General features: G+C 38.7%; 1 protein-coding gene across 4 annotated transcripts in view; it reads left to right on the top strand.

The window, feature by feature from the left end:
• Positions 1–15,275, top strand: part of PCGF5 (polycomb group ring finger 5) — a 61,524-nt gene that overhangs the window by 15,345 nt on the left and 30,904 nt on the right. For 3 of the 4 annotated variants that reach the window (XR_003002488.1, XM_024739524.1, XM_024739522.1), the window contains exons 2-5: positions 1,847–1,943; positions 7,723–7,778; positions 7,892–7,951; positions 10,412–10,560. Coding sequence is in view for 3 of the 4 variants with exons in the window: in XM_024739524.1 (XP_024595292.1) it covers positions 1,847–1,943; positions 7,723–7,778; positions 7,892–7,951; positions 10,412–10,560 (362 nt within the window). In the remaining variant the exon portion in view is untranslated. The remainder of the gene's footprint in view (positions 1–1,846; positions 1,944–7,722; positions 7,779–7,891; positions 7,952–10,411; positions 10,561–15,275) is intronic. The other variant, XM_024739523.1, reaches the window with a different exon arrangement.

Genomic DNA, 15,275 nt, shown 5'->3' with positions numbered 1-15,275 from the left:
CTCTCTCTCTCTCTCTCTCTCTCTCTCTGACACACACACACACACTCTATCATTTTTCTATTTGTTTTGTAAATATCACTTATTACTAACTAAAATTCTTTCACTTCCCAAATAGAATATAAGCTCCATAAGGGTATGGACTTTGTTTTGTTTACCCCTGCACCCCCAACTTCTAGTACAATGCTTGGCTATTGAATCAATGAATAAATAAGTGAAAGGAAATACCAAGATACTATTCTCTGTATGTACTGATAATTTTAAAATTAGTTACTGAGGAGAATTCTTCCCCGACCATTGTTGCTCTGACCAGTATGTGTGATGTGTTTGAATTTTCGGACCTAATCTCAGTGGTAGGAATCCTAGTGTTTACTCTTGATCAATTGTTTACATAAACTTTTACTTGTTTTAGATAGTGTGGGGCTTTAAGGAGGGGGGAAAGTAGTTTGTAATGGAGTTGTAAAAGGGGCAGCTGATCAGTACCAGGTGAAAATTTAAGATTACACAGGGTAATAAAATGGAGGAGGGGGTATTGGAATAGGGAATTGGACTGAAAAATTCTTATAGTTCAGATGCTGTAAACATGTCAAAGGTTTTTGAGCAAGACAGTTGATAGGTAAGAAGCTTAGGGAAAAGGTGGGAGAGATTCATAACCAGAAAGATTAGTATTATGTGGAGGAGTGGCAGGCTGTATAGGCTTGTGGCCAAAAAGCCACAAATCATATTTCTGTTGTCTTTGTTTATAATCTTTATTTAAAATCTTAATTATCCCTTTCAGTTTCTCAGTCATTCTTTCGGTTTACCTCTCGTGCTTTTGTACCAGCTTGATGTCACTACCCATACTTAGTGCCCCTTGGAATTATGGTATCTGTGAGCACAGACTCATCATACTCTGCACAGGCCAGAAGTTCCGTTGTAACTCCTGGCTAGTCCCAGGAGCACCCTGCCAGTAAAAAGTAATCCAGACATGCTGAAAACTGTCAAGTATTATTAAGAACTATTTATGTTGCATTCAAATAAACTTTTAGTAAAAGAAATAAATGCAGACTTACCAACTTTTTTTTTTATAATATGTATTTTTTATTTTGCCATCCATCAATTTTGCTGATTTATCCAAGATCCCCGTGGATACCAAAATCTTCTGAGGCTCAAGTCCCTTACAGTCAGCCCTCCATATCCGCGAGTTCCACATCTGCAGATACCATCAGTCTTCTAAATAGAGCTACGTAGAAAATCCATGGTTTCGTAATTAATAATTTCACACACACATAAATATTTGAATTTGAGATTCTGTATGTTCAAAGCTTACATTTATGAGTACTTTCTAGCCCTATTTAATTTTGAGATAATTTTAACAGAATATTTTTTTCATATTTCCAGTTTGGGGGTAAATTTCTAAAATCTCTAAAGATAACATACTAGATTTTCAGGTTTTTTCAACATTGCATGGAAAGTGAATCTTTAATTTACACAGATTTTGTGCTTCAGATTTGATTTTTATTTGGAGAAGAAAGGATGGGCCTGACTTACCAGCTTTTACCTTTCCTTGTTCTACTTCTTTAAATGAAAGCCCTATCATTTTATGTAAACGCATCAGTTTTTATAGTGCTATGAATAAATTGTTTGGTTTGTGAATATATTTAAAAAAACAATAAGCAAAATAGTCTGTACTTTTTATATTGTGGCAGTAGGCTTTATTTCAGTTGGTTCTTTCCTATAGTGTTATAATTTTAAGGTTTTATTGATTAAAGAATGGTATTTTACATGCAGTAGATAATTTTTAAGGGCTATTTCTAATTACATTAAGTTCAAATGATGCATTTTAACCTAACATCTTTTTTCTTCCCAGTCTGTAAGACTTGTATTGTCCAGCACTTTGAAGACAGCAATGATTGTCCAAGGTGTGGCAACCAGGTTCATGAGACAAACCCGTTAGAAATGTTGAGGTACGTAAATGTATTTTTAGTTCAACTAACTTAAATAAATTATATAAACTCTTAATTTTTATTATGCATCATATTTGTTAGCGCTTTGACTCAGTTAATGTAGGTTTTATGATTTTCATTTTAAAGCATTTTATTTCAATTTAAAGTATTTTATTAAGAGGACATGAAAAACAAGGCTGTGCATATTAAATATTTAAGAAACACATTCCCAAGTTAAAAATTATAACTTTATCTCAGGCTCTAAGTTACTTTAGTTGTAGTTATTTTCAGTATTTTAGATTTATTTATTTATTTTCGCTGTGTTGGGTCTTCGTTGCTGCATGCAGGCTTTCTCTAGTTGCAGCGAGCGGGGGCCACTCTTCCTTGTGGTGTGCAGGCTTCTCATTGCGGTGGCTTCTCTTGTTGTGGAGCACGGGCTCTAGGCACACGGGCTTCAGCAGTTGTGGCACATGGGCTTAGTTGCTCCACGGCATGTGGGATCTACCCGGACCAGGGCTCGAACCTGTGTCCCCTGCATTGGCAGGAGGATTCTTAACCACTGCGCCACCAAGGAAGTCCCCTATTTTCAGTATTTTAATATTCTACAAAATACTCTATATTTGCTGAGCTACGCGGTAGTGGAAAGAGGGCAGACCTGATGGTCAGGGATACTAATCTGGATACTATTAATTTTTAAAACTGTATCATATATTCAAAAAGAGTGTACAGACATTTATGTAGAACTTAAAAGAATTTTTAAAAATGACTACCTTTTTACCATTTACTTACTGGTATAATCATTATACCAAATAAATAGTAATAATATAAAGAAGTATAATCATATATTTTTAAAGATAGAAGTGCTACATAAGATCCTAATCCAAATCCTTTTTCAAGATTAGAAATTGAAATTTATAGAAGTGATACAACATTGCCTAAGGTCCTAGCAAACTCAAATGTTACTTCCCAGCTACAAGCCAGGTGTCCTCACCACTAAGCCCATTTTCTTCCCACTGTTCCTACCATAGCTGTACCATAGATCAACTGTGCAATCTCAGGAAAGTACCCATTGAAAAACAGAATTAGATATTCTCTAGAGAGCCCTTATTAACTTCATCTCTGTGTGGTGTTTGCCATCATTCTGTAAGTCTGGATTTGTAAGTCTTACATTTTAGACTTCTTTTCTATGTTAGTACCTATAGTTGGAATAATTTGTCTATAAGTAAACGTCTGGCCCATTGGTTTTCAAAGTGTGGTCCCCAAACCATTAGTATCTTATTAGAAATGGCAGTTCTTGGGCCCCGCCTCAGACCCTCTGAATCAGCAACTCTGAGAAGGTGCTGCAAGTGAGGGGCATCAGGGGTATGAAGGGAGGGACAGATGCCAGCTTTAAATAAAATGGTGAGGATAGGCCTCATTGAGAAGGTGAGATCTGAGCACAGAATTGCTGTCTCTGAGGGAATTAGCCGTGCATAAATCTGAGGAAAGCGTGCCTGTCCCAGGTCAGGACAGCAGCCAGTGCTCACCACCTGAGTCAGGAGTTAGGAGGGCACCTGCAACTTGTCTGAGGAGCAGCATGGGAGCCTGGGTAGTGGGCCAGGAGCTCAGAGACTGGGGACCTGATCTCTGACTTGAGCAATTAGAGAATGGGCTTGTCATTAACTGAGATAAGGAAGACTAAGGATAGAGCAGGTTTGGGGGACAGGTAGATGGGGAGTTTGGATTTGGACAAGTTGAGTCTGTTAATCATTTCAGAGAAGAGAGAAGTTGGCAGGTGAATATACAAGTCTGTGATTCAAGGGGAGAGGTCTGGCTGGGGTTAAATATCTGGTAGTCTTCAGCATGTAGACAGTATTTAAAACTGTGGGACTGGATGAGATCATGCACGGGTGTGAGTGCAGAGAGAAGAGTAGAGGACCAAGGATTGATCCCTGGAGCATTCCAACATTGAGAGGTCAGGGAGAGGAGGAAGAACCAGCAAAGGAAACTGAAAAGGCACAGCCAATACAGGAGAGGGAGGATCCAAGTGTGTGGCTTGGAAGCCAAGCAAAGAAGAGGGAGTGATGGACTGTGTCTGATGTTGTAAGGTGAAGACAGAGTTGACAGTTGGATTTAGCAACTTGGAGGTCATCAGCCTTGACAAGAGCACTTTCAGTAGAGCTGTGAGGCAAAAACTTAACTGGATTGTTACAAGAGAGAAAGGGAGGAAGAAGAATTAAAAACAGTGAGTATAGACAACTTTTTCAAGTTTTGCCACAAATGGGAGTGGGAGCAAAGAAATGGGGTGGTAGCCATTCAGAGAAGTACAGTCAAGAAGGTTTTCGGTTTTGTTGTGATATGGGAGGAATAATGGCATGTGTGAAGGGACTAATCCAAGAAAGAGCAAAAAGGTAATAATAGAGTTGGGGAGAGAGGGCATTGCTGAAGCAGTGTTCTTGGGTGGTTGAGAGGGAGTGAAATCTAATAGAAGAGACTGGCTTCCTACAGGTCACGTATAGCAGCAGGTAGGAGGGCAGAGTAGACATGGGTGCGGATGCCATAGGTAGACGTGGTGGTCAGAGTCTGCAAGTTTGTGTCTCACTGAGGAGAAGATGTTTATCAGCCAAGAGTAAGGATGGAAAAGGCGGGTGTAGGGGTTGGCGAGAGAAGAAAGTGTGTTGTCCAGGAAAGTAAGAGAATAAATGGACTGCGAAGTGTAGTGTGAGTCCTGGCAACCTGAAAGGCACACCTGGGTTGTAGTTACGAATTTGAAGGGGTGTGGTTGGGCTTTCCAGCGCATGGGTAGAAGGTGATGGAGAGCTGGATTGGACTGGTGGTGTGGTTACACCACATGATTTTGAGCAAGTGAGGGAGGGACAGGGGAGTCCAAGGTGCATGCAAGCTGTGGCTCTAATGACTGCTGTGGGGTAGTCCTGAATGGACGGCGAGGGCAGCGAGAACATGACGTTGGTGAGGGGTGATGTCCCACGGGGACAGGAATGGAACTAGTTGATTCCTGAACCGTTTGTGCATAGTGAGAAGAAAATGCTTTCAGAGAATTTGGCAATGGGTATGTAGCAGATGAAGAAATGAAAGCAATTACTAACGCCAGGGAAAGAAAAAAATTGAAGGAGGGGATATCTTTAATCAGAGTACACTGTGAATATTTAGATAATCCTAACCATGTAAACACTCATTATTTTTAAAATGACAGTAAGACTATTAGGAAGATGAGAGTTGGGAAAACGTATGTTGGGAGGAAAGGGGCATGGCAGGATGGTATCAGAGAGCTAAACCTTTATCTCCCACAGAAGGAGGTCAGAAAGACCTAGACAGCAGAGAAAGAATGGCTTTGTTTTTTAATCTATCATCCGTCTATCATATATATAGAAATATGAAAGTAAATACTAGACAAAACAGCTTGGATTTGAAAGCAGTTGCCCCTGGGGTTGTAGGAATCAGGAACAGAGAGAGCGGGGCATAAAAATGTTGTGTTTTCATATAAGGTTACAGGGAAGTTTGATTTGTAAATTATACATGTGTATTACATTGATAAAACAAATATTAAGAAGAAGAGAAATAATACTTCTCTTGAACACTGCTACTATTAAATAGTCTGGGAAAACTCTGTGGAGGAGTTAGTAGGTAAGTCCTGAAGAATCAGGTAACATCGGTTTGGTTGGAGAGTAGGAACTGGAAAAAAGTATTTGAGCCAGGATGAAGGGCATGAGGGAGGAAAACAGATTGGAAAAGGCGAGGCATTCTTGAGGATAATTGAGTAAGTCAGTTGGCTAGAGAAGAGCAACAAGAGAGCAGCACCAGTTACAGTTTGCAGGTTGAACTCAAGTTATATAAACACGTGAAGCCAGGTGGTAGGAAGAAATTAGTTCTCGAGCAGGCAAATAATGATCAAATTAGTGCTTAAGGAAAATTCACGATGAGCATGTCAAGGTAAAGGGAAACATCTCTATGCCGTCCTCTAAATAGGGTGGTAATTGAGGGAACGGAAGGATGGGAATGTGGAAAGACTGGGTGGGAGAAACATTGAGAAGCAGCTGTCTGGGGCTTGGTGAGTAAGTATGTGAAGCAGGAGAGACAGGTAGGTTAAAATAATGCTTGCATTTTGAGCCTATTTGGGAATGATATGGTATCATTTCTAAATTTAATTTTTAAAAAGACAGGTATTCAGTATTTTGTTGAAGGAGAATAGATAAGATAGTCTTGACATATATGAACAAAAGGAGGTGCTTGGGATATTCAACATCTGTTGGACGTATGGAACTTGAGCTCAGCAGAGAGATGCAATGTGTGTTTGTGTATATATATATGTTATCTGCTTATATGTTAGTTTTGAAGTCACAAAAGTGGATGAGATCTTCAAGGAAGGCAGCCTGTAGAAAAGGTCAGAGGGTGCAGAGAGCAGAGCAAAGGAGAATACTCAGATGTAGAGGTAGTTGGAAAAAGAAAAATATCTTGGGGACAAAGGGAGTTGATAGAAAAAAAGAAAAACCAGGAAAGGAAATTTTCAAGGAGGCAGCGTCAGGCAGCACTGATAAACTACTGCAGAGCAATGAGGAGAAAAATGACTTTAAAAGTAAGATTTTAAAAATTTTAGCTCTCAAAGAAATTTATATCTGTTCATTATGGAAGTTATGGATGATGTGAGGAGTTCAGTCGAGTAAAAGAAGCAAAAATATGTGACAGAAATAATGTCAACTGCGATTTCATAGTTTTTCCGGTTGGAAGAAGAGGTTGTGTATCTGCTAACAGCTTGAAAAGACAATAGGTTAAGCCAAGGTTTGGGGGCTTTTTAGATGTGAGAAGCGTAGCCGTGTTTTCAGTTGGAGAGGAGTAGTGCCTCCGAGCAGGGTGAAGGAGATGAGCGGAAAGGGTGTCTCAGGAGCAGCAGGACAAGATGAAGAAATGAAAGCCGTGGAAAGGAAGAGTTGTGCTCAGATACAGCAGGAAAAGGAGACGAGAAAAATGTCAAGGGAAATATTTACGTTTTTTATCTAGGAAAAATGGTCTAAATTTCTCAGAAGAGAAGACTGGAGATTATTTCTTTCATAGGAAAGAGCCAGAGTTGTGGTGGAGATTTTGAAAGCAATAGCTGGCTGCATCAGCTATTGCTGTATAACAAACCACCCCTAACTTTCATGCTGAACACAACAGTAAAAGCACTTACTATTCCTCACAGTTCTGTGTGGCTCACAGATCCACGTGGGTCTGCTGGTCTTGGCTGGGCTCGCTCAGGTGACTGCAGTCAGAGGCTGGTCAGTCGCTGCCCTGCCGATCCTGGCCTGGGTTCTGTCCTGTTGGGTTGGACTGTCCATGACCTAGTGTGAGGTGGCCTCAGCAGGGCAGCTTGTCCTTGGACATAGCGTCACGTCCTCCAGACTCGTTCTAATGGTGGCAGGATTCCAAGAAAGCACACCAACAAAGCACATGATATGCCTCATAAGGCTTGCGCTCAGAGCTAAGCAGTGTCACTTGTGCCACATCCTTTTGGCCCGAGCACATTTCAGGGCTAGCCCATATTCTCAGAGTAGAGAAATAGACTCCATCCCTTTATCAAGGTCCTGTTCAGAGGGGCAAGATTGTAGACAGAGCTGGGGACGGGACCATTTTTCTAATCTGTGTTCCACTGGGACAGGCTACAATAGATGTGCTCCACTCGCAGAGCAGTTGGGTGTGGTACTTGTGCCAAAACTGTGTATGTTCTATATTTTGTAGTATATGTGAGATGCAGATCTTAAATGGTTTACCTGTTGGATTTTGATGTCTTCATTGTTTGTATATTCTCTTTTTTCCTCTTTGGAAGGTTGGATAACACATTAGAGGAAATTATATTTAAGTTGGTCCCTGGACTACGAGAACGTAAGTTGCTCTTTGGGTTCTTGCAGAGTTTTGTGTTTTGTGAAATCACCATTTCTGTTAAAGACTTCATGATTGTGTTTCTATTACTTTCATAATATTTTCTTTTAAATTAGAAGAACTTGAGCGTGAGTCTGAATTTTGGAAGAAAAACAAGCCTCAAGAAAATGGACAAGGTGATTTTTTTTTTTACTTCTATATCTGATGGAATCTCTCAAATTGGTCAGCTTTTTGTAGCTGTGGTGAACTAATCTGTCTCTTCAAGCTCAAGTTTCTCCTGTACAAGGGGTACAATTCATGTACCCCTTTACATTCTGAACCTTTCTCTGATTATGAACTTTTTATATAGAATCATGAGATTTTATATAAATGCATGTAAATCTGGAGTCAGTCCAGTTGAAGGTAATTGGAAATAGAGGAAATTGGGAAGAGAAAAAGGAGATAAAACAGAAAAGTGACCGCTGATTATAGCAATATTAGCTGGAGAGCTAAAGGAGACTGAAGTAAGAAATAGCCATAGCCCGCAACTAAACAGTGAGGCATTTGCTGTTGTATTTTATTTTGTGTGTTTAATAGGAGAGGGAACTGGGATGTAGCTGAGAGCCAGATCAGAGGATCTTGCTATGCTCTGATAATCTGGAACAAACTTTTCATAGGTAGAGCTCAGATGATACAAATTTATATATCCTAAAATTTGAAAAATATTTCTAGACACTTATGGGAATTTTCCCCATCACCTATGCTAAGTGACCAAATTTCCCTTTTGGGTCCCAGGAGCCTCAGAAATCAGCAATTTTTAATAATTAAGGAAAGTGGCAAACATTACTGGGCAGAGTAATGTTTTTAGCGTGTATATAATTCACACAAAAGAAAAAAAAGGACAACATATCTGAAATTTTAAGTAGTATCCTTTCCTATTGACATTAAATATGAGGTTTGTTTCAAGATGGCCTAAAAATACCATTGAAATCTTTCAAGGATATATGTCTGTTTTTATAGGCTCACTTGTGAGCTCAGTCTTCCTTCCCTGGTTTTTCCATACGATTCACAGGATTGTCAATTACATATCATTAAAATGGCTTTCTCACTTCATATGTAAAATGGGGATCAGAGTTTTTTTAGTTCAACTTAACTGTGCAGGGCTGGCTTCCTGTAGCAGGGGAGGTTTGAGAATAGTTTTGAATGATTGGAATAAGGTAGCAAGGGATTATTTTTAATCTATAATCAAAACACTGAAATGGGCAAAGAAGCCAAGCCTGGCAAAGAACGACTTAACTAAAGGCTTGTTTTACCCAAGTGTAAATTGCAATTTAGACAGTAGTGCTGTACTAAAAATATAGGTAAAATTGACTGAATGTTCCAGTTTTTGCCTGCTTTTTCAGGAGGACAGTAGCCAGGGCTTGTCGTCAGAAGCTATGGGGTCGGGTTAGTCCATGACTGTGTGTCTTACAGATTGACTAGCGAAGGACTGTAGCCTACTTTGCGTTTATCCCTTTTCCCATATTTCTGCCTTTTTAAAGTATTTTATCATATTTGGTCTTTAGTTTGGGTGAAGAATTTGGACCTTTTCTTGGAGCTGGATCTTGGTTCATAGAAGGCAGCTCCTGTCTATGTGGGTTCCGTACAAAAAGGCAGAAGAGAGAACCCACCTGCCCTGTATGATAACATCTGTAATGCTTTTACTACAGTCATTAAAGAGGAGCTAAGTGGTCTTTTTTTTCCCTGGGATTTTCTATACTGTAATGCTTGGCTGACTAATTCTTTCAAGTTTCAGCTTACAGACATTTTATCTGGAAATCTCCCCTGAATCTCTGCTTCACCCCAGAGTTTGGGTTTATTAACTCTGTTATATGTGCCCACCTGGTCTATCTTACCTCTTATATCAAAGTCCTTATCGACATCTGCGTCTGTTTTCTTTACTTGCCTGTACCTCCTCCTAGATACTCTGACACGATGAGGGTGAGGATGATAACACTACAGTTTCAATATTGTTTCCTCAGGCTTAGTCTTAACAGAGTTAAAGGCACTCAGTAAATGAATGAATCAACAAATACAGTCGCATTATATGTAGCCTTCTGGTATTTCATAGGTTAAATACATTTGTTTATAGTATGCTACTCAGATTTCTTTGATGGTGTTTTAATGCTACATAGTTACATACATGTTAAAAAAGCTAATTCATTCTACTTATTTCACTAGCTAATTTTATGAATATCTAATAATTTGAAATTTTGAGAACTTAGAGAATATTTTAGTTTGAAAAGAGTACTTGGTTTTAAGTTTTGAATATATATAGAATTTGGAAGTGTTTTATATCTTATCAATTTCTAAGTGGTCTCATCACTAATGGCAGTCATTTTTGTGACCAAATATAGCTAGTCCTGAGTCTTTCATTTGGATGTCCCAGTGAGCCTAGAAGTCGTAAGCTATGTTCATAAGTCACTGATGGGTTTTTTAAAAATATTTCCATTGTTGAGTGCTTGGGACATTTAAAGGTACTAAAAGTTTCAGTTATATATTCTTCCTCAAAAACTGTTAAGAAATGTTTTTAAAGTTTATTTTTGTTTTCATGGTTAGTATATTGTTGCTTAACTATAAAATAACTGAGTTAACTTAGCTTTATTTAAATTATACAGATGATACTTCAAAAGTTGACAAACCTAAAGTAGATGAAGAAGGTGATGAAAATCAAGATGATAAAGACTATCACAGAAGTGACCCACAAATTGCTATATGTCTAGATTGTTTACGAAATAATGGACAATCAGGGGACAATGTAGTAAAGGTGAGTGGACAAGTACAGTTGTTTTTTTCATAATCATTTTATAGTAAACCTTTCATAACGTGTTGATGAATTTTCCTACTGTTTCAGAACGTTTGCTTTCAAATTTTTTATTAAACAAATAGAATGTCATTCTCCCACAGTCTCTTACCTGCAAATAGCCAAGCAGTTGCTTACTTCAGGCTCCTGATTTCTAAACCTCACAACTGAACCGTCCTGGGTCACTGCCACCACCTAGTGGCCAATGAGGAGAATCACGCCTGTATTTCTCCTCTTTCAACCTCCTTTTATACCTTTGTTGGGAGTTCATATACACTGTTTTTCCCTTTTTAAGTGTAGTCACCAACTCAGACTCAGATCGTTTCATGGTGGGAAACATCCTCAACCTTTTATTCATCCTCTTCTGATTTTCTCTTTTGTTTCCCTGTTTTTATTTGCAATTCAAAAAAGCTATCCATGTCATGGCTAATACATTTTATGAACAACATAATTGGTTTTGATGGATGTCATAAAGTACCCGTGAACTTTTCCTTTACTTCCTGTGTGTGATCTGTAGGCCAGTAAGTTGAATTTTTTTTTTTTTTCTTTGCGGTATGCGGGCCTCTCACTGTTGTGGCCTCTCCTGTTGTGGAGCACAGGCTCCAGACGTGCAGGCTCAGCGGCCGTGGCTCACGGGCCTAGCCACTCCGCGGCATGTGGGATCTTCCCAGACCGGGGCACGAACCCGCGTCCCCTGCATCGGCAGGCGGACTCTCAACCACTGTGCCACCAGGGAAGCCCAAGTTTTTTTTACTAATACATTTAATTTTTTAAATGTATTTTAAAAATTCATTTAATGAATTTTTTACTAATACATTTAATGAAGTTTTCCTGTCAGGAAGTTAAAAACAAAAATTTTCAACTCTGGTTAAGTTTTCCCAGCATCTTGCAAAAAGAAATATGTATTAGCATAGTGATTCAATGAATATTTATCCACTATGTGGATATTAGTCAGTGAAGATGTAAATAATAGTTTTTTTCACTCAGGGACTTTTGGTTGGGTCTTACACATACAAACAATTATAATACAATAAGGTATTTCATTTAGTTAAGAGAGGTTGGTTGGACAAGGCATGTAATAGAGTACAGCAGTATTTAGAGAAGTGGCCACTGTACCTATTTATCCTTCCAGGCTTCCCTATTGGCTTTTATGCTCTGGTGCAGCACGCTTTCCTTTTTGTCAGTCTTTTCATCAATTTTTAATAACTTTACACTTCTCTCTTATTCCCAGTCATTTCTGTAATCCTCTTTTGGGGATGTTTCTCTTAATAGAGATGATGATCATCCTTTAGCTCTCTAGTACATGAGTTATTATCTTGTAGTGAAAATTAAGTCAATAGAAAGGTGGAATATCTCTTCATAAATGTGAAGTCTACTTCTCTGCAGGCTTTCTAGTATGAAAGTTATAAAACATTGCATTTTAGAAATTCATCTGAAAAATTAACTACCCCCTGCCTTGATATTCTTTTTGGCATCTTGGACGCTTTGCCATTCCAGTTGACTTTTTATCTTTTCACTCTTTCCTTTATAGACTTTTCTCCATCCTTGTACCTTCATTCTTAAAACCACTTTTACAGCCTACATGACATATACTGTGCTCCCCAATTCTCACCTTTTCTCTGGCCACTCCTATACTGTCTCCACTGACTCTACTTCTTCCTGTCTTCTGCTTTATATATGTGAGTATAGCTAATACCTAGTCCTCCACTCAATTATTCTTTCTCTACAGTCATCCTAGGAGGTCACTTCTATTTTTTGTGTTTTCAGCTATTCAAAGAACTTTCAAATCCCCCTTTCCAAACCTGCCATCTCTCCCAAGTGGAAGTATTATATCTGTAACTACTTTCAGTATCCTAGTTGGGAGTTTCAGTAATACATAAAACTTAACACGTTTAAAGACAAATTCGTCATACTGTACTTCCACCTAAGTTTACTCCAAACGTGCTGTTTCAGTTACCACTACCATCTTATTTTTCTTTTTTAAGTTTTATTTATTTATTTTTATTTAACACCTTTCTTGGAGTATAATTGCTTTACAATGGTGTGTTAGTTTCTGCTGTATAACAAAGTGAATCAACTATGCGTATAGGTATATCCGCACATCCCCTCCCTATCCCACCCGTCTAGGTGGTCACAAAGCACCAAGCTGATCTCCCTGTGCTATGCAGCTGCTTCCCACTAACTATCTATTTTACATCTGGTTCACTACTATCTTTCAACCAATCATAGAAATTCAAAATCTTGGACGTTTTTGACCTTCTACCCTTCCCCTTCAACCAGTCATAAGTCCTGCAAAATTCCCCTCAGTCCACTGCTGCTCACCTTATATCTAGATTTTTGAAAGTAGTCTGAACTGTTTCCTGTATCCTTAATTTCTTTTATTATCCAGGGCTGAGGCTTCAGCCTGAGTGTGTGCAAGCACTCATGGCCACTATCAGGGTCAAGTAGGAGGCACTTTGGGCGCTGTGGGCCATATGGGCTTTGTTGCAACTACTCAGCTTGCTTATTTTAGCAGTAAAGCAGCCATAGACGATAGTGAACAAACTGGCTTGGCTGTGTTCCAATTAAACTTTACTAACGAAAATAGATAGCCAGATTTGGCTTGAGGGCTATGGCCATAGTTTGCCACATTCTAGAATCAAGTATTAACTCCTTGTGTTAGCATTCAAGCTCTTTCACTAATCCCTTTCTTGATGAGTTTATCTTCCATTATTCCCATCAGTGACTCTGTCTCTCAAGACACATGATTATTGTCATTTATTTGTGAATACCAACATAAAAGTTGGCACCCATGTTTGACAAAGGATTTGCATCCAGAATATATAAAGGCTTGTATTAAGAATGTTTAAAACCCTCTAAAACTTTGAATAATCCTTCCTTTTTGGCATGTTCTTCCCTGTTCTCACCACCGTCCTAGACTTCTGTCAAGACCCAAGAGACCTCTATTTTTTCCACCTTAGTGAATCCCTTCTGAAATTCTAAGACTTGCATTTATTTATTAAATCAGCATTTACTGTGTTCCTAAAGGTACCAGCCACTGATACTGTCTTTTATCTTTTTTGGTGTGTGTTTTTTCCTTGAAACTGGATTACATACCACTTAAAGACAGAAAAATTATGCCTGCATTCCTTTACAGCCTTCTCAGCCACCTCATTCCTCTGTAGTAGGATGAGATTCTCAAATGTGGTGGTGTAGTAGTTGCATGTATGGTTTATACAGTATACCTACTTCAGTTCAAAAGTCAAGAGCAAGAAGGTAATGAAAATAGTAGAGTAAGGACCGCCAAAAATTTGCTCCTCCATAAAAGCAGTGAAAAAAGTGGCAAAAACTTTCAGAGTCAACTAGTAGGCCCTAAACTGTCACCTTTGGCTGACCTTGAGGCTCTGCACAAGCAGGAAGTGAAGACTTAGGCAGAGTTGTCAACAACCTGGTTGAGTGTTGGAGGTGTGTCCCAAAACTCATATAGAGTCCCTCAGCAAAGACCAGGAGACTTAACTGGGTCCAGGTGTATAAGGAAATCTCTGTTCAGTTGTTAGCTGACCACTAGGTAGAGACTTCAGTGGCCACATACTGTAAAGAATACAGGCTTTACAGAATTAGTTTAGGAAAGTTGTTAAACAATGAGAAACAAGAAAAAGCCACAACAGCAATCCCTGAGGAGCAGGCAGGAGTTTGATTTCCAGTGTTACCACATTATTTTAAATGTTCAGTTTTCAACAAAATATTATGAGACAGTTAGAAACAAGAAAGTATAGCCCATATATAGGAAAAGAAGCAGTCAATAGAAAATGTCCCTGAAGATGCCCAGACACTGAACTTGACTAAATATACATTTAAAAATCATCCATTTAAAATATGTGCAAAGACTACAGTAATCAAAACAGTATGGTACTGGCACAAAAACAGAAATATAGATCAATGGAACAGGATAGAAGTCCAGAGATAAACCCACTCACCTATGGTCAACTAATCTATGACAAAGGAGACAGAGATATACAATGGAGAAAAGAGAGTCTCTTCAATAAGTGGTGCTGGGAAAACTGGACAGCTACATGCAAAAGAATGAAATTAGAACACTCTCTAACAAACACCATACACAAAAATAAACTCAAATCCATTTGAGACCGAAATGTAAGACCAGACACTGTAAAACTCTTAGAGGAAAACATAGGCAGAACACTCTCTGACATAAATCACAGCAAGATCTTTTTTGATCCACCCCCTAGAGTAATGAAAATAAAAACAAAAATAAACAAATGGGACCTAATTAAACTTAAAAGCTTTTGCACAGCAAAGGAAACCATAAACAAAACGAAAAGACAACCCACAGAATGGGAGAAAATATTTGCAACTGAAGCAACTGACAATGGATTAATCTCCAAGATACACAAACGGCTCATGCAGCTCAATATCAAAAAAAAAAAAAAAAAATGACCCAATCAAAAAATGGGTGGAAGATCTAAATAGACATTTCTCCAAAAAAGACACACAGATGGCCAAAAAGCACCTGAAAAGATGCTCAACATCACTAATTATTAGAGAAATGCAAATCAAAACTACAATGAGGTATCACCTCACACCAGTCAGAATGACCATCATCAAAAAATCTACAAACAGTAAATGCTAGAGAGGGTGTGGAGAAAAGGGAATTCTCTTGCACTGTTGGTGGGGATGTAAAT

Source organism: Neophocaena asiaeorientalis, unplaced genomic scaffold (genome assembly GCF_003031525.2).
Source record: "Neophocaena asiaeorientalis asiaeorientalis breed wild unplaced genomic scaffold, Neophocaena_asiaeorientalis_V1.1 scaffold597, whole genome shotgun sequence".
Lineage (NCBI taxonomy): Eukaryota > Metazoa > Chordata > Mammalia > Artiodactyla > Phocoenidae > Neophocaena > Neophocaena asiaeorientalis.
Note: the sequence above shows the minus strand (reverse complement) of the source record. Positions and strands in the feature narration are given on the sequence as shown.